The sequence below is a fragment of the Sapajus apella genome, unplaced genomic scaffold, assembly GCF_009761245.1.
Source record: "Sapajus apella isolate SASKATOON/1434 unplaced genomic scaffold, GSC_monkey_1.0 scaffold68, whole genome shotgun sequence".
Classification (NCBI taxonomy): domain Eukaryota; kingdom Metazoa; phylum Chordata; class Mammalia; order Primates; family Cebidae; genus Sapajus; species Sapajus apella.
The window spans coordinates 5,840,569-5,858,249 of NW_022437008.1; the positions used below are offsets into that span (position 1 = coordinate 5,840,569).

At 58.2% G+C, this 17,681-nt stretch overlaps 2 protein-coding genes across 6 annotated transcripts; both read right to left on the reverse strand.

Moving 5' to 3' along the window:
* Positions 1 to 1,323: 1,323 nt before the first annotated feature.
* Positions 1,324 to 4,027, reverse strand: HAMP (hepcidin antimicrobial peptide). The gene is made up of 3 exons (XM_032249053.1): positions 3,784 to 4,027; positions 1,614 to 1,673; positions 1,324 to 1,524 (listed from the first exon to the last, which is right to left on the reverse strand). Exons 1-3 carry the CDS (start codon positions 3,871 to 3,873, stop codon positions 1,420 to 1,422), a joined length of 255 nt encoding a protein of 84 aa, XP_032104944.1. The 5' UTR covers positions 3,874 to 4,027; the 3' UTR covers positions 1,324 to 1,419.
* A 3,027-nt stretch (positions 4,028 to 7,054) lies between these two features.
* USF2 (upstream transcription factor 2, c-fos interacting) lies at positions 7,055 to 16,748 on the reverse strand. Of its 5 annotated transcripts, XM_032249050.1 has the most exons (10): positions 16,552 to 16,748; positions 16,229 to 16,275; positions 16,022 to 16,140; positions 15,721 to 15,921; positions 15,169 to 15,319; positions 14,960 to 15,047; positions 14,622 to 14,680; positions 8,100 to 8,194; positions 7,819 to 7,947; positions 7,055 to 7,726 (listed from the first exon to the last, which is right to left on the reverse strand). In XM_032249050.1, the coding sequence occupies exons 1-10, from the start codon at positions 16,611 to 16,613 to the stop codon at positions 7,637 to 7,639; spliced, it is 1,041 nt and encodes a 346-aa protein (XP_032104941.1). In that variant the 5' UTR covers positions 16,614 to 16,748; the 3' UTR covers positions 7,055 to 7,636. The 5 variants fall into 5 exon arrangements, with proteins under 5 accessions (XP_032104941.1, XP_032104943.1, XP_032104939.1 ...); XM_032249052.1 differs by lacking the exon at positions 15,721 to 15,921; XM_032249048.1 differs by having other exon boundaries at positions 7,819 to 8,194; positions 16,552 to 16,681.
* Between the last annotated feature and the right edge of the window lie 933 nt (positions 16,749 to 17,681).

Below are 17,681 nucleotides of genomic sequence, written 5' to 3' on the forward strand. Positions count from 1 at the left end.
TAAAAATAGGAATTTCCACCTTCTCTTGACAAAATCAGAAGCTCTAGCCAGGTTTGCCTGCCTTGGGCATGGCGGCAGTGTCTTGGAGCCCTCTCCAGCTAAGCCTGGGCCTTCCCACTCCCTGTCCACACCCAACATCAAAGCCGAATGACCAATGCCTTTTACCATCAAGTGAGAGCTGTTTGCTTCCAAGGAGCTAAGAAGACAGTGAAATGCAGCTCCTATCTTTGTTTCTATCAAATGTGGGGCAGGCCGAGCATGGTGGCTCATGCCTATAATCCCAGCACTTTGGGTGGCCGAGGCGGGCTGATCACTTGAGGTTAGGATTTTAAAATCAGCTTGGCCAACATGGTGAAACCCCATCTCTACTAAAAATACAAAATTTAGCCGTTCATGGTGGCTGGCGCCTGTAGTCACAGCTACTCAGGAGGCCAAGGCAGTAGAATCGCTTGAAATCAGATCCAACCATTTCAGCCTGGGTGACAGGGTGAGACTCTGTCTCAAAAAAAAAAAAAAATCTCTGGATCTTAATTTGAGAACCTTTGTAGCAGTGTCTGTTTCAGCTTCCCTGAGCCACACTGGAAGAACAAGTGTCTTGGGCGACACATAAAACACACTAACGATAGCTGATGAGCTTAAAAAAAAAAGTTGCAAAAAAAAAAATCTCGATGGGTGTGGTGGTGCGTGCCTGTAGTCCCAGCTACTTGTGAGACTGAGGTGGGAGGATCGCTTGAGTCCAGGAGTTCTGGGCTGTAGTGCGCTATGCCGATCGGGTGTCCGCAGTAAGTTTGTCATCAATATGGTGACCTCCCAGGAGCAGGGGACCACCACGTTGCCTAAGGAGGGGTGAACCAGCCCAGGTCGGAAATGGAGCAGGTCAAAACTCCGTGCTGATCAGTAGTGGGATGGTGCCTGTGAATAGCCACTGCACTCCAGCCTGGGCAACATAGCAAGACCCCGTCACTAAAAAAAAAAAAAAAATTCATGATGTTTTCAGAATGTTTACAAATTTGTGTTGGGCAGCATTCAAAGCCATCCTGGGCTGCATGTGGCCCTCGGGTTGGACAAGCTTGCCTTATAGGCACTGATTTCTACTGCTGTTTCAGGAAGACCTCAAGGAGAGGAAACATTAACTTAACATTCCCTGTTATTGCAACATGAAGGGGGAGAACAGAAACGAATGTGCTTTACCAACTTTTCTGGCAAACTCCAGGACTGAGCAGCCCCACATGACCCACCAAGCACTGGCACTTGCAAGGCAGGGATCAGGACAAGCTCTTAGCACAGGCCCTCGGCAGAGAGAAAGGACAACAGACACTCTGGTTTGGAAAACAAAAGAACCAGCCATTTTATTCCCAGTGTTCTGGGGCAGCAGGAATAAATAAGGAAGGGAGGAGACGGGGGCAGGGCAGGAAGGTTCTACGTCTTGCAGCACATCCCACATTTTGATTGACGACAGCAGCCGCAGCAGAAAATGCAGATGGGGAAGTGGGTGTCTCGCCTCCTTCGCCTCTGGATCATGGGCTGTGGGAAGGAAGGGAGTGTGAGACGGGAACAGGCCTGAGCATGGGAAGGGAGCAGGGGGCTGGGAAGGGCGTCACTGGCTTGCTCACCATCCAGCTGGCCCTGGCTCCAGCTCTGTCCTGGGGTTGAAGCTCGGTGAGTTGTCCTGTCTGTGAAAACAAGGGGGCATTGAGGATGGCAGGGGACCCGGCGGACCTCTTAGACTGGCTCCCAGCAACCTGCTCCTCTCCAAGTGGTTTAAACCCAGAGCTCAGCTGGACTTCTAGGAGGGGCCTTGCTTTCTTGCTTCTGCTCACCTTCCCACGGGTGGTTCTTCCTTTAAAAAAAATCTCCCAGATCTGCCTCCTCCTCTTTCCACAGCTGTGACTCTTCTTTGGGACATCACCTTCCCTTGCCTGCATGCCAGTGCCTCCTAACACATCTCCCTGCATTCTCACCCCTCAATCCATTTGCCACAAAGCAGAGTCACTTTGTTTGTTTGTTCTTTTAGAGACAGGGTCTCCTTCTGTCGCCCAGGCTGGAGTGCAGTGGCACAGTCATGGTGCCCTGCACCCTCGGCTTCCTTTGCTCAAGCGACCCTCCCGCCTCAGCTTCCTGAGTAGCTGGGACAGCAAGTGCATGCCACCTCACCTGGCACATTTTTTAATTTTTTTGTAGAGGTGGGGTCTGGCTGTGTTGCCCAGGCTGGTCTCAAACTCCTGAGCTCAAGTGATCTTCCTACCTTGGCCTTCCAAAATTCTGGAATTACAGCTGTGAGCCACAGTGCCCAGGTGGCAGACTAACGTTTTTAAAAACATGGCCAGCGAGATTGTGGTTTTCCCCATTTAAAAAATTTACAGGAGGCCAGGCAAGGTGACTCACGCCTGTAATCACAGCACTTTGGGAGGCTGAGGTGGGCAGATCACCTGAGGTCAGGAGTTCAAGACCAGCCTGGCCAACATGGTGAAACCCTGTCTCTACTAAAAATACAAAAATTAGCCGGGTGTAGTGGCATGCACCTGTAATCCCAGCACTTTGGGAGTCCGAGGCAGGTGGATCACTTGAGGTCAGGAATTCAAGACCAGCCTGGCCAACATGGTGAAACCCTGTCTCTACTAAACGTATAAAAATTAGCCAGGTGTGGTGGCAGGCGCCTGTAATCCCAGCTACTCAGGAAGCTGAGGCAGGAGAATTGCTTGAATCCAGGAGGTGGAGGTTGCAGTGAGCCAAGATGACACCACTGCACTCCAGCCTGGGCGAGAGAGAGACTTCATCTCACACATACACACACAAAAAGCCTGCAGGGGCTTCCTCTTTACTCCAAGGAAAAATCAGTGTCTGCATGGCTGCCCACGAGACTTTGGGACCTGCCCACCCTCAGCCTTATCCCCAAGTCCCACCTTCTCTTCTGGTTCAGCTCTGACCCTGGGCTATGCTGGCTTGTCCTCTCCTTGGGTCTTTGCTGCCTCCATCTCTCACCCTCCAAGATGTAAGTCAACCGTCACTTTCTCAGGAAACACTTGCTCGACTGCCAGCCCCTTGACCGCGCCCGTGGTCCCCCAACCTGTGGCGTGTGCCTGCCGTCCCAGCTACTTGGGCAGCTGAGGCAGGAGGATCGCTCCAGCACAGGAGGTTGAGGCTACAGTGAGCTGTGACTGTGCCACTGCACTCCAGCCTCGGCAACAGAGGGAGACCCTGTCTCTAAAAAACAAACCAAAAAAGTGACTGCTGTGTGGCGAATGGATCACGGTCACTCTACCAAGTGACACAGCATAGGGGCTTCGTAAATACCCACAGAATTAGGACCTTCCAGTCCCTGTCACTCGGTGCTTCACTGATTTCTGTTCTCTTTTTGGAGATGGAGTTTTGCTCTGTCACCCAGGCTGGAGTGCAGTGGTGCGATCTCAGCTCACCGTGCAACCTCCACCTCCCAGGTTCAAGTGATTCTCCCGCCTCAGTCTCCCATGTAGCTGGGATTACAGGCACCCACCATCACGCCCAGCTAATTTTTGTATTTTTAGTAGAGAGGGGGTTTCACCATGTTGGCCAGGCTGGTCTCAAACTGACCTCAAGTGATCCACCCGCCTCAGCCTCCCAAAGTACTGGGATTACAGGTGTGAGCCATCGTGCCTGGCCTGATTCCTGTTCTTTAAGCAGCTGCCAGTCCCCCTGAGCCGTCCTGAACTCTGCTCAGTGCTCAGGTGTCTCCAGTGCCCTCGGCTGGGGCCTGGCTCTCCCATCCCTGCTACCCTGCTAGGACCCAGGTTGCTGGGCTCTTACCTGTTGTGGGAAAACGAAGCCACTGGTCAGGTTGGCGAGAAGGAGGAGGAGGAAGAGGCAGACGGCCCAGATCTGGGAGCTCAATGCCATCGTGCTGTCTGTCCGCTGTCCCACTGCTGGGTCTTGAGCTTGCTCTGGTGTCTGGGACCCAGTGACAGTCGCTTTTATAGGGCCTGCCAGGGGAGGCAGTGGTCTGAGCCCCCTCCCCTTTGCTCTGACTCATTTCCAAGAAGATAGTGGCGCCGAAAAGGCGGGAGAGATAAGCGGGAACAGAGCAACAGGGAACAGGATTGTGTCACCCTCAGCCGGCAGAGGTGTGTCTGGGGGGTGGGGCAGATGGGGCCACAGACACACACTGCTCACCAGCACAGCCGTACAGGGAAACCTTTCCCCATCACGACGTCATCCTGCTGATAGGGAAAAAGTTCCCTGCTTTGCTTCAGCGGTTAAGCAGTTTGATGAGCAGAATCAAGGTTCCGCTCTCCTCCACCTGCTTCCTGGCCGCCATGAGCACGGGGCATGGCTGGCAGCTGCAGGCCCCCCAGGAGTGTCCGGCACATTGGGGGAAGCATCCATTGCATTGGGCTCTCACCACACATGCATCGGTTCTGGCAGGGAATGCTGGATATCCCTGAGCAGGACGGGCATCAACGTGTGCCCCTGGGCCGGGCGCGGTGGCTCAAGCCTGTAATCCCAGCACTGTGGGAGGCTGAGGCGGGTGGATCACGAGGTCAAGAGATCGAGACCATCCTGGTCAACATGGTGAAACCCCGTCTCTACTAAAAATACAAAAAATTAGCTGGGCATGGTGGCGTGTGCCTGTAATCCCAGCGACTCAGGAGGCTGAGGCAGGAGAATTGCCTGAACCCGGGAGGCGGAGGTTGCGGTGAGCCGAGATCGCGCCATTGCACTCCAGCCTGGGTAACAAGAGCGAAACTCCGTCTCAAAAAAAAAAAAAAAAAAACGTGTGCCCCTGATCCGCACATGGTGTTTTCCCAGTGTCAGACCCTTGAGATGTGGCTCTGGTAACTGGAAAATGTTTGAGCAAACTTTTGGCCATAAATGACAGCAGAAATATGGCCCAACACTGTGGCTCATGTCTCTAATCCCAGCACTTTGGGAGGCCGAGGCATGAGGATTGCTTGAGCCCAGAAGTTCAAGACTAGCCTGAGCAACATAGGGAAACCCCCATCTCTACAAAAAAAATTTTTAAACAAAGTTAGCCAGGCATGGTGGCACACATCTGTAGTCCCAGCTATTTGGGAGGCTGAGGCGGGAGGATCACTTAAGCCCAGGAGGTTGAGGCTGTAGTGAGCTATGATTGTGCAACTGCACTCCAGTCTGGGTGACAGAGTGAGACCATCTATAAAATCTGAAATAGCGGTAACAGTAATAGCTAACATCTGCTGTCTGATGAGTGCATTTTATACGACGGCACATATGTTAACTCACTTCTGCACCAGCTCAGCCTGTGCCGCTTATTCTCCCAGCAGCACTTGCTGCCCCACCCTGGGCTCTGCTCTCTATTCAGGGGCTGCCTTCTCAGCCATCCAACCCCAGGGGCCTGGGCTCCCCAGACCCTGCTCCCTCTTAGGAGCCTCCTCCCCGTTGAACACTCATTTCCTTCACTTTAAAGAAAACGCACCAAAGGCAGAGATCAGGGTACAGGCCAAGCTTGCCCAGCCAGAGGCAGAGCTGGGATTCCAGCCTGGACAGCCTGACCCCAGGGCCTGTGCACTTACCCATAGGCTTCCCCATCTCCCCTAAAACACAGCAGGGCACAGTGGCTTGTTAGACCTGCTCCAGAGCAGACCATGCACATCTCGAAACTCTGCATTCAGTAGCATCATGGTGGCACCCTGAAATCAGCAGTGGTAGGTATGTTGACATACAGAAATCGGCAAGCACTACAAGCCAGGGATGTTTACAGGGAGCTGGTTCCTTGGGACACCAATGGCTGGGGGATAAACCCAGGCTGCCTGACTGCTGGCTGTTAGCAGTCATCCATCCACTGCCACCATTCCCATCCACTGCCAGTATTCCCGCCCACTGCCACTATTCCCGCCCACTGCCACTATTCCCGCCCACTGCCATTATTCCCATCCACTGCCACAATTCCCACCCACTGCCCCTATCCACTACTAGGTCCAGCTCAGGGTGCACATGGCCCAAGGGACCGACAAACCTTGGTTCCAGATGGGCCCTTGGACATTTTGCCACTTTGCCTCTTTCATTCCAGGGCCATCCAGTGTCAGCCCAGTCACCAGAGCCTGGGAATGTTGTTGTTAAGGAATGAACACTTCTGACCGGCTGCTGAGCCGCTGCCAAGGCCCACTCAAAGCACAGAAATGGACAGGCCCTGTCATCTGCCTACCCGTCCACACCACATGGGAGGCTCCTCGTGCCACAGCCTGGGTAACAAAGTGAGACCCCATCTCTACAGAAACCTGGCTATAGTTGGTCAATATTACAGTGAGCCATGATCGTCGCCACTGCACTCTAGCCTGGGTGACAAGAGTGAGACCCTATCTCTGAAAACTGAGTGAATAAAGATGGCTTCAGATGGGAATGGCTAGGAAAAGAAGACAGGGCTCTTGAGAGAAGAGACGAGGTGGGGGGTACTCGGGGGTAAGGCAGGGCATGGAGCTCCACAAGGTGAGCAGAGTGGCAGGCCCAACCCCTGGGAGTGGATGGAGCTGAAAGGGGCTGCAGGATGAGGCAGGGCCCAGAAAGTGGTCACTGGGGGAGACATGCAGCAGCCCCCAGCCCTACCAGGCTGCATCACAGCTCGGGCCAGGTTTCATCATCAGCCGGGGCAGGGGTCACAGCACAGGCGCCAGGGCCTCGGTGGAAGGCGACAGGCTGACGGGCCAAGCTTGGCGCTCTGGCTATCTGCCCTCTCTGGGGGTGAGGGGCTCAAGGCCAGGCCCCACCATTGGCTGGTGCAGAGGGGAGGGCTTCAGCCCAGCAGGGTAGGGCCAGGGGCTGGTCCTGTTTCCAGGAACTACTGACACAGAGACCCCAGCCTCTCCTCCAACATGGGACACGTCCTTGACCCCAGCTCCCGCTGTTCCACACCCTCATACACACCTAGGGCCTCAAACGGGACATTCATTCCTTAATTCCTCCATCCATCCAACCACTGGGTACCGGGTGGTGCAGCTGGCAGGGACCGCACACAGCCATGTGCACAACAGTGGAACGGTGCCTTGTGGAGCTCTGCAGACCCCAGGCCCCATCCCCACTCCTGAGACGGACAGACACACAAGCAGACAAGGCGGGGGCCACATGGGGCCAGTTTATTGCAGTTAAATACCTCTCTCTCTCTCTATTTTTTTTTGTCAATTTTTCCATAAAGAAAATTAAAACACACACACACACACACCCAAAGGGGAGCAGGGACCCAGAAACAAGAGGTGGAGTGGGATGCTGCCACCCTGCGTAGGTCCAGGCCCTGGGTGGCCCCCACCAGAGGCTCCCCTCCTTCCCATCAGCACCCTGTCTCAGTACCTCCAGAGACCAGGAGGCAGTGGGACGCAGCAGGGCCTCTGTCCCCCTCCCTCCTGCCTCCAGGTGAGACCACTAGAAGTGCCGGGGCTTAGTGAGGGCCGGGAGTAGGGCGACAGACAGACAGATGGGGAGGGAGGATACCGTTTCCAAGTGGAGGAGGGCGGTGGGCACTGTATCCACAGAAATGCATTATTTCTCCCCGTTTTTTTTTTTTTTTGTTAAAAATCTACTATAAAAAAACGCAGCTGGGGGAGGGGCGTGTGTCCCTCTCTGTGCTAAGGGCTGGGGAAGGGGGCAGCAGAGGCCGGCGTGGGTGGCGGCGGCTGCGCAGTGGCGGCGGGCGTCACTGCCGGGTGCTCTCGCCCACCATCTCCAGGTTGTGCTGCTGCAGCTGGGCTCGAAGCAGGGCATTCTCATTCTTCAGCTCCTCAATCTGGCGGACACGACAGGGGACAAGGGAGTAGAGGGCCGGTGCCTGGCCTCTGGGGCTCCTGGGCCCTGACCCGCTCCAGGCCTGGCACCCACCTGCTGCCTCAGGAGTTCGTTGTCCATCTGCAGCCGCTCGGCCTCCTTGAAGGTCTCCTGCATGCGCTGATTGGTCTGGCGCAGCTCCCGGATGTAATCGCAGGCCTTGGACAGGATCCCTCCTTTACTCTGGAGGGCGAGGGGACCAGGAGCCTTAGGGCGGGTACCACCCACTGGTCCCCACCCCAGGACGACTCCCAAGCCCCATGGCAGTTGGACTTGCTGCGTGCAAGGGCTGGGGGCCAGGCCCGCTGCAGCCCCTGAGGGTCCGGGGCGCTCACCGCTCCCGTCTTGCTGTTGTCTGCATTACAGTCTGGAATGATTTTCGAAAGCTGGACGATCCAGTTGTTGATCTTGTCCCTCCGCCTCCGCTCCACTGCGGGAAACAGCCACAGCCACGGCTTCGCTGACAGCGCTCGTGCCTGAGCGGCCATCCTCACAGGGCAGAGGCTCAGCCCAAGGACACCAAGGCATGGCGCAGGCCCCACCCAGACCACAGCCCTGGGAAGTGTAGGGCGGCAACATGAGCCCAGCCACCCCCCACCCCAGCTTCTCAAGAGGAACAAGGGAAGCTGGGCCATCCAGTGCCAGGACGGACGTCAAACGTCAACGGTCAGGCACTTTGAGTTCATTCTGGGGGCCTGCCCCGCCATACTTGTACAAATTTGAATTGACAGTTAAAAATAAGAAAAGTTCACGTCATAATTGGCATCGCTGGCTCCTTTGGAGAAATGGCGCTCTGGCCACAGTGGGCACATATTGGGAGGCAGGCTCCTCTGCATAAGACCAGTGCCATCTCTGGCTCCCGAAGCCCCTGCACTGGATTCTCCAGTCTCCCTAGAGACTCTGGGCCGCGTGATTTTGTTTTTTTTTCCCTCATCCCTAAGTCCTAGTCTGACCATGTTTCGCCCCTGCTTAAAATCCTTCCACGGGGCAATGGCAGCTCCTAACTGGCACCTGCAGCTCCTGGGGCCTGGCTCACAGGGCATCGGCTCACCCAGGAGAGACACAAACCCTATGCTGAAGGCCAGAGATGGCAACTCATAGAAGATTTTACTTTAAAAACGCAGATTTGTGACTTAACTCCATAAAACTCCACAATCTCACCCAACTGTATTGGCTGGGCGGCAGCTGCCCCCAGGCAGAGCACATCCCATCCTGATACCTGCCTGGGATCTGTGTGTCCCAGAGCCTGAGACCCCCGGCTCAGGGCCTGCTGACGCCAGGCGGTCCCAACCCTTCACCGCCTGCTAAGCCCTAGCACCAAGCACCGTGCGGACACGAAAGAACGCTTAGCTACCCCCAACTCCCACCCTATGGACCCCCAGCCCCGACAGGGTGGCTCCCGCTGTCTGCGGCATTTGTGGAGGGGAACGGAGCCTATGGCTAGGGCGGATGTGGCAGGAAGGCTAGGGCTGTTTTCCAACCCTTGGGTAGTGGTGATGGGAAACTGGGCAGGGCTCTGGTGAGCATGAGAAGGAGTGGGCCACAGCCTGCCCATTACCCTCACGCCCCAAGATCAGAAGCTCCCCGGCCATGCCGTTCCCTCAAGAAGGCTGGGGCCCACCCACCGGCAAACCCCTCTGGCTTCTCTGGGTTGTCCCCATGATGCTGACCAGCCCCTCCCCACCTTGAATGCCTCCCACTCAGGCCCGAGCGACAAACCCTCCGATGGACGTGGACTCTCCCCTCCCACCGTGACCACTCTTCCCTGGCCCCTCTTCCACCCTCGTGCTCCTCTCTTTCCTCCAAAACAAATACCTCAAGATCGGTGCTCACTAGCGAGCATGGTCCAGGCCCTGCACAGGGCTCAGTGACTGCTTGCTCCCCTATGTCTGTCACAGTGCACTGAACCCTCCCACCAGAGACAGGCACACCTGCCTGCGGGAACTCTGTGGCCAAAAGCAGCAGTGGTGCTGAGAGGCCAGACCTGGTGGCACCGCTGGCACAGTCCCCAGCACAGCGCTCCACGCCCAGAGGTCCACGGAGGAACTCAGTAGGCGGCCTCATTTCAGCCTCTGCCCTCCCATGGTCCTCTCAAGGGCTGGGCACCGGCTGCAGCTATATCCTCTCCAGCACTTGATTACTTACTGCCCGCCCTACTGCGTGCCAGGCCCTCCGCCAGGCCAGGGTCCAGGGTGGAAGCGGCACCACCCCGCTGACACTCGCAGCACCACTGTGGGCAGGTGGCACTGACCCCATAGCATTTGTGTCACCACTGAAGATGGTACAAAGTGTCTGGGGAATGCCAGGCGCTGGGCCATAGCCTCTGCATGGGAATGAAACCTCAGAGATCCAGGAAACACTCCGGCTGGTTCCTGAGAAGAACAGCTTTAAGGCAGACAGGTGGGAAAATCCCAGAAATGGTGGCCTGAAAAACACACTGTGGCTGTGCGGGGGTGCGAAGAGCTTGTCAAGACCAGCTGGCAGGTCAGGACTGCATCTCCTCCTCCTCTGGAGGCCCAGGCCCTTGAGTCTAGGCCCTGACTTTAGCAGGTGGTGATGCTGTCCGGCCTGCGGCTTCAGAAGACCATCACGGCACATTAGAAATACAGGAAGGCCTACTAAGACCAAGGCCACGTCCATTCTGCAGAAGCACTTAGGTTACTCCATAGGACACTTAAAAACAAAATTCAGAGGCTGGATGGGGTGGCTTATGCCTGTAATCCCAGGACTTTGGGAGGCCATGGAGGGCGGATCACATGAGGCCAGGAGTTCGAGACCAGCCTGGCCAACGTGGCAAAACCCCATCTCTACTAAAAATGCAAAACTATTAGCCAGGCGTAGTGGTGCGTGCCTGTAATCCCAGCTACCCGGGAGGCTGAGGCACGAGAATTGCTTGAACCCAGAAGGCGGAGGTTGCAGCGACCCGAGACCGCGCCACTGCACTGCAAACTGGATGACAGACCAAGGCTCTGTCTCAAAAAAAAAAAAAAAAAACAGAAGCAAAACCTGCCAGGACTGAAGGAAGAAATGGACAAATCCACAAATATCGGGAAAGACACGGACACCCTTCTCACCAACTGGTAGAACAAGTAGACAAAAAAAAATCAAGACAGAAAACCTGAACACTGGGCAAGGGCCACCCTTCAGGCAGGACATGCATGCCCCGCAACACCAGGGGTTCCCACACCCCTTCCTATTCTTTTCTGAGACAGGGTTTGGCTCTGTTGCTCAGGCTGGAGTGTAATCTCAGCTCACTGCAACCTCCACCTCCCGGGCCCAAGCCATCCTCCCGCACAGCTTCCTGAGAAGCTGGGATTACAGGCATGTGCCACCAGGCCTGCCTAATTTTTTTAGGTTTTTGGGTAGAGACATGGTTTCACCACACTGCCCAGGATGGTCTCGAACTCCTGGGCTCAAGTGATCCCCCCATCTTGGCCTCCCAAAGTGCTGGGATTACAGGTGTGAGCCACCACGCCCTACCACACGCCCCTTTCTGACATGCCACCTCCCTCCCTCAGGCCCCTGCAGGCAGTGAGTTTGTGACTCTGGGATGAGCTGCTATAGTACCAAGAAGTGGTGGGAAGGAGGGAAAAAGAAGTGAGGGAAACAGATCTGAAATTCACCACAGAATGGAAACTTGGGGATTGCGGCCCTAAGGGAAGAGGGCAGAGTTGAAAGCGGCTCTGGTTTTAGCTTTCGGCTTGGGCAGCTGTGACAGGGGTAGCTTTTGCTACTCTGGAAAGAGGAACGTTGCCTGAGAGGCTTTGGAGAGGGGAGATGGCACGTTCTGTTTTGGGCGAGTTGAATTTGAGGCATTGCAGGGATGTCCGGAGATGGAGATCTTGAACGGGTAGTTCAAAATGTGGGGTTGGAGTTCCAAGGAGAGGAATGGAATGGAAATACAGCTCTGTGCATTACCAGGAGCCAGCTGGTGGGCGAAGCCTGGGAGGACATCAAGAAACAGTCCTCAACTTTTTGTGAGTCACACACTCTTCTGGAGCAAAGAGAAAAGAGGAACACCTACAAGTAGGAACAGAGTTTGGGGGATACTGACCAAAAGCTCCCGAGCCCGCCCCTGGCCTCATGCGTCATACACCTGACGCAGACAGAAAGGGCTGGACCTTAAGAAACACCAGCAAGACTGGGCGTGGTGTCTCAGGCCTGTAGCCAAGGCCGAGGATTGCTTGAGCCAGAAGTTCAAGACAAGCCTGGGCAGCATAGCAAGACCTCGACTCTACAGATAAAAAATTACCCCATGTGATGGAGCCTGCCTGTGGTCCCAGCTACTCAGAGGCCTGAGGTGGAAGGATCACTTGAGCCTGGAAGGTCAAGGCTGCAGTGAGCTGTGATTGTGCCACTGCACTCCAGCCTGGGTGACAGAGTGAGACCCCCACTTCTCAAAAAAAAAAAAGGAAACACCTGCAGCGAAAGCAGAAAGCAGTTTCTCAAACTAGTCCACTATGACAAATCACCTGAAGAGCTGGTGGAAAACAGATTCCCAGGTGCTCCCACCTACTCCCACCTACTCCCTCTCCCAGGAACTGGGAGAGCCCTGGAGATTTCACTGTTAACAGTGGGGCAGGAGGGACAAAGACCACAGGAGAATCAAAGAGGGTGGAGGCGAAAGGAAGATTTCAGAAAGTAACAGAGACAAACAGGCAGCGTCAGGTGCTTGGAGTCCAGACAGCAAAGGAGGCCAGGGGATGTGGCAATGGGGTCACCATGGGTGACCTGAAGTGGAGCTGTTTTGGTAGAGCAATGAGCCAGATGGCCAAGGGTACTGGGAGGATGAGCAGATGGGGCGGATGTTCTGGAGGTCAGGAGAGCAGAGATGGAACAGAGCAGGAGAAGCGGGCAGGTGACGGAGACTGCTTCACAGGCTGACAAAGTCTCAAGGCTGCCTAGAGTCGAATTAGCTGAGGGAGAGGCGGGGGTGACAGTAGGGCGGGAGGGTCCTGAGTCTTCTCTTCAGCCTTACTGTGTGGCCACCATGACTCACTGCATCCCCGCCAGGCGCCAGGGGCAGCTGTGCTTCCAGCATTTCACAGAGGGAGGACAGGCACGGACATTAAGAACCACCCCAACGCTCCCCCATGCTAGGTAAGCAGTGGGGCTGGGGCTGCCCTGGGGGCCCCCAAACTCAATGCATCCCAAAGCCAAGCTCAGATGCACCCCTTCCCTTCCAAGCACAGGAGTCCAGCACGAAACCCTGACTCTCCAGCCTTGGAGTCCTCCCCCCATTTCCCTGCTCCCCTGCCCTGTCTCAGGCTTGACACCTATGTGGCCTCCTACCTCCCAGCCTCTTCCCACCAGCCTTGCCAGCAGCCTCCATGCACAAACCCCTCTGCTGGCTTCTCATCACCCTGGAATAAAACTGCAGGGGCCCAGACAGCCACACTAGGGACCTCTTCCAAGGTCCTCCACCATCTGGCCTGGGCAGCCCCCTCCATTGCACCAACTTCCTCTTTTCTTTCCTGAATTCTGCTCTTCTGCAGACACACCACGGTGGCCCCGGCTCAGGGCCTGGCCTGTGTCCTAGCTCTTCCCTCTGCCTGGGACTCTCCTGAGGCTCTCAATAGACCCCTTCCGTCAGGTCCCTTCAGGCTTCTGCTCAAATGTCACCTCTCAGAGAGCCCTTAGGGCACACTGCTGTGCTGCCATCACCCGCCACCTCCTTCCCCAGCTTTCCAATTCTGCCTGTGGCTGCCCATGCTGCCTGACGCCTGCTGTGGTTGTGTGACTTCCATCTCTTCCACCAGAACACACAGAGAGCTCAGACCTCGTCTGTCCTGTTACCCACCGCAATGCTATATCTGATGCAAAACGGGGGTCGGCCGAACTACACATGCGCTGAATGAACAGCATGAACGCCTGAACTCAGAGGAACGGCTCAGAACACAACTAACTACGTGGGCCACAGACCCCAGTCCCATCGCCACCTTTAGGACTCAAGACTCACAGCCTCGCTCGGACATTCAAGGCCTTCCTGATCTTCCCAATCTTCCCTCCTGAGGCATTCCACATGGAATGCCTCTCCCACAACCAAACCAGCACCCCACAAAGCAATCTGACCCACGCTCCCCTCTCCCTGGGGATGCCTCACCCCAGCCCACCCCACATCAAAGTCCCGTGAGACTCAAGCCCTCCAGCCTTCGAGCCTCCCTGACACTCCAGGCCAGACTCCAGACCTGGCACAAGGCCCGTGCTGCTCAGCCTGGAACCCACGGACGGTAAATATTTGTTGAATGATGGTTGTTTGGGTATAAACGCTCCCCCGGCACTTGCACACTGCAGTGGCTACTGACGGGGGGCGGGGGGGGCTCGGGGAGGCGAGGACAGTGCTGACTGTCAAATGACCTGAGGCGAGACTTGGCGTTTCTGGAAAGGCAGGATGCTACAGCCTCAGGCAGCGCTTCACACAGTTTCTCCCTCAGATGTGCTCCCTGGGGGACCAGACCTACTTCTGGAGACCAGGCAGGCATGGGAGTGAGGGATGTGAGCACGACAGCTGCCACGTGGAAAGGTCAGCCCAGGTGAACCCAGTCAGCCCCATTTTTCAAGCGGGGCAGGCAATCCAAATGGGAATGTGAAGTCCCCCACCTTAGATGTGAGCCATGAATTCAAGATCACCAGCTGGGTCAGCACACGCTCCCTGTTCATGGTCCCTGCCCCTCTACTCCTGACACTGTACTCTCCCTTCGTTGCTCATTTTCTACGTTTTCAGCGCAAAGCCCTCCGGAGCACTTGTGGCAGGCTTGGGCGAGAGTGGCCTCCCTCTCTGTCACTCCACACCCCGGGGCTGGCTGAGCCTGCGAGGGTGGTGGTCGAGGGGGCCTGAAGCCCCACCTTGTCCTCACCTTCATTGTGCTGGGCTCTTCTCCTCTCATCTCGGGGTGTTCTGGTTCCATCGATTTTTCTAGAAGAGGAGAACAGAAAAGGGGTCATGTATTATGGCAGATCTGTTTGCCCAAGCATCTGTTAATTATCAGACTTAAAAATTATCTTTGCAAGATAAATCCACATGAAGAGAGAAAAGACGTGATACTTTATGTGCACTGGAGTAGCAGAAACAGGCAAAGAACAGAAAATACTACACAGTGCACCCGGTTCATGCTAACTGCCCAGCTTCTACTCCAGAACCCCTTCCCTTCCTTTGGTTCCAATGCCAGGCCCTCCTGGTGCCCCCTGCACGTACGGAGAGTAGGGGTGTGTCCGGGGGGCAATCGTCCTCTGTGTTCCTGTCTGAAGCACATCCTGGGGAGTCATCATGACATAGAACTGGCCTGCAGGGAATGGGGGGTTAGTGGCACAAGAGGGCAGAGTCAGAACTGGTTGTGGGGGCTTCCCTCCCTGCTGGACCAGTTGCCTCCCCTGCCTGCCAACCTGGCTTCTTCCTCTCCTCACCTCCAGCCTGCAAGCTCTGGTCTGTGGTCTGTACGGACACAGCCGTAGTATCTCCCACACTGGACGCCGGGAAATAAGCAAATCGTGCCTCCCCGCTGACAGCCTCAGCTGCGGGGCTGCCACCATTGCTGAAGGGATTTTGGATCACAGCCTGGAGAGTAGGAGGACAGAGGCTACCCTTAGCTTTCTCTGTTCCCCCATCCCGTCCCCTCATTGGTGAGCTTGCGGTTTACTACATTTTCTGCATTAAGAGAGGAGTGGAGACTCCTGCATGTAGCATTCATCCTGTGTCTCAGACTGCCTTGGAACAGGGCAAGAAGTTGGCGATCATTTGCTAAGCAGTCTAAGAAACTTTCCTCCTAGACACATCATTCCCATTTTGCAGGAAAAAAAAACTTGGAAGTTTCACCGGGCGCACCAGGGATCCAACACCGCAAAGCCTGAGGCCTGAAGGCAGCATCCACTGGGCGACACAGCATCCCGCCCCCGGGGCTCCCCAAGAGCAGAGCCAATGTCCCCTCTCCACCCCCCCAGGGATGGCAGGGCACCTACCAGCGGAAAGGGCGCTGCAGGACCTGGGGGCACAGAGGCAGCAGCGGGGCCCGGGCGCTGGGCTGCCCCGTCCACACCCACCTGGGTCACAGCCTGCTGCCCCCCCGCGAAGGCAGCGGTGGACACGACGCTGACGGCGCCAGCCGTGTCGCCCTGGCCGTCCAGCTGACCATCAGTCACCTGGACTACGCGGTATGTCACCTGCAGGGGGCGGCAGAGCGGCGAGGCCGGCGCTGGGGCCAGGTCCGAGCCTTCCCCGCACGCTCGCCCGCCCGCCAGTTCTTCGCGGCCCGCAGCTCACCTGTCCTCCATTCGTCTCTGTGCGGAACTGGTACTGGATGTTGTGGTCGCCGAACGCCGCCTGCTGGACGCTGGTGATGGCCACCGCCGTCTGCTCCTCCGCCCCTGGGCCGTCCCCGCCTGGGGCCGAGGAGGGTCGGGGCACGGTCAGGGCCGCGCCTGGAGCCCCCAGTCCTCCCCGGGCGCGGCCGGCCCGGCAAGCACTCACCTTCCTGCAGCTCGACGCCCTCCTCCGCCTCGGGTCCCTTGTCGTGGCTGCCAGGGGCACAGGAGGGAGCGGGGTCAGCGCGGCCCGCGGCCCGCGCCCCCGCTCCCACGCCCAGCTGTGGGGCCCCAATCCCGCCCGGCGGCGCCTGAGGTCAGGGGCGCCGCTGAGGTCGGGGTCCGGGGGCGGGAGGTGCCGGGTCCCCCCCGCGCCGGCGGCCTCCATTTTGAGCCGGGCCCGCGGCCGCTCGGGATCATGGCGGCCCGGCCTGCAGGCCGCGGGGCCGGGGCCGGGGCGAGGGGGCACGGCCCGGCCGGGGCTCTTACCTGGCGGCGGCAGCAGCGGTGGCCGAGGCAGCGGGATCCAGACCCGGGTCCAGCATGTCCATGGGGGGGGGCGGGGGCGGGGGGGGCGCGGGGCCCGGGGGGGGGGGGGGGGGGGGGGAGGGAGGGAGGGGAGGGGGCGGGCGGCCGGGGGGGCCCCGAGCCCGGCGCTCACGCCGCGCGGCAGGAGGGGACGGAGGAGATACGGGAGCCGCTCGCGCTGATCACGGGGACAAACAGTGGGGTCATGTGAGGAGGAGATGCCGCCGCCGCAGCCGCAGCCGCCGCCGCTCCTGCAGCCGCTGCAGCCGCCGCGGCCTCCGCCTCCGCCTCCGCCCGCCCGCCGGCTCCGGGCGGCCCGAGGCTCCGGGACGCCGCGCGGCCGCCCCCAGCCCGCCCGCCCGCCCGCTGCACGCGGCCCTCGGGCCTCCTTCCCTGAGCAGCCGCCGCCGCCGCGACTTTTTTTTTTGAACACGGCCCGCCCTGGCTGGCCGCCGCCGGTGCCCTGGATCGCCGGCTCGCGTGGCCGCCGCCCGGCCTGGCCCAGTCCGGCGGCGGATCGCTGCTGCAGCCGCCGCCGCTTTCTATTTTTCCCCCTTTTTTTTTTTCCTCCTTTACTTGAGCTGCGCGCGCGCGGCGGCAGCGGCGGCGGCGGCGCGGGCCCGGGACGGACGCGCGCGGGGGGGAGGCGACCCGGGAGCGCGCGCGCTGTCTATCTCCGAGTGCGGGCGGGCACGCGCGGTTCCGGGGTTCCGCGGGGCGCGAGGCCACCGCTCGCCGCCCGACTGGAACGCGGGTCCAGATGGAACGTCGGGGGACCTGGAGCAGGGGCTTGGGTCGCCGGGGGCCAGGCGGGCTGCCCGGGATTGGAGACAGTAAAGTAGGTCGGTGGGAGGAGGGGGGGATGGGCTGGAAGGGGAGGGGGCGCGCGCCCGCGCGCGCTCCCGGAGGCCGGGCTGCTGTGCGCGAAGGCGGAGGTCCTAGGCGCATGCGCACGCCTGGGCGGGGCCGGAGCGCGCACGTAGGCGGGCGGCGGCTGCTCTGGGCATGTCCTCGGGCCGGTGGCGCGGGTGCAGGCTGGGCCCGACTGGGTCTCTTCCTCTTGGCCCGGGATGCGGCGCTTTACAGACACA

Coding starts and splice junctions, on each gene's coding strand:
- HAMP (XM_032249053.1), bottom strand. CDS start 3,873: ATGGCATTGAGCTCCCAGATCTGGGCCGTCTGCCTCTTCCTCCTCCTC. Junction 1,674..3,783: donor GCTTCGTTTTCCCACAACAG/GTAAGAGCCCAG, acceptor TTGTTTTCACAG/ACAGGACAACTCACCGAGCT. Junction 1,525..1,613: donor GAGCCAGGGCCAGCTGGATG/GTGAGCAAGCCA, acceptor TCCTTCCCACAG/CCCATGATCCAGAGGCGAAG.
- USF2 (XM_032249048.1), bottom strand. CDS start 16,613: ATGGACATGCTGGACCCGGGTCTGGATCCCGCTGCCTCGGCCACCGCT. Junction 15,922..16,021: donor CAGAGACGAATGGAGGACAG/GTGAGCTGCGGG, acceptor CGCCCCCTGCAG/GTGACATACCGCGTAGTCCA. Junction 15,320..15,720: donor CTGCAGCGCCCTTTCCGCTG/GTAGGTGCCCTG, acceptor CCTACTCTCCAG/GCTGTGATCCAAAATCCCTT.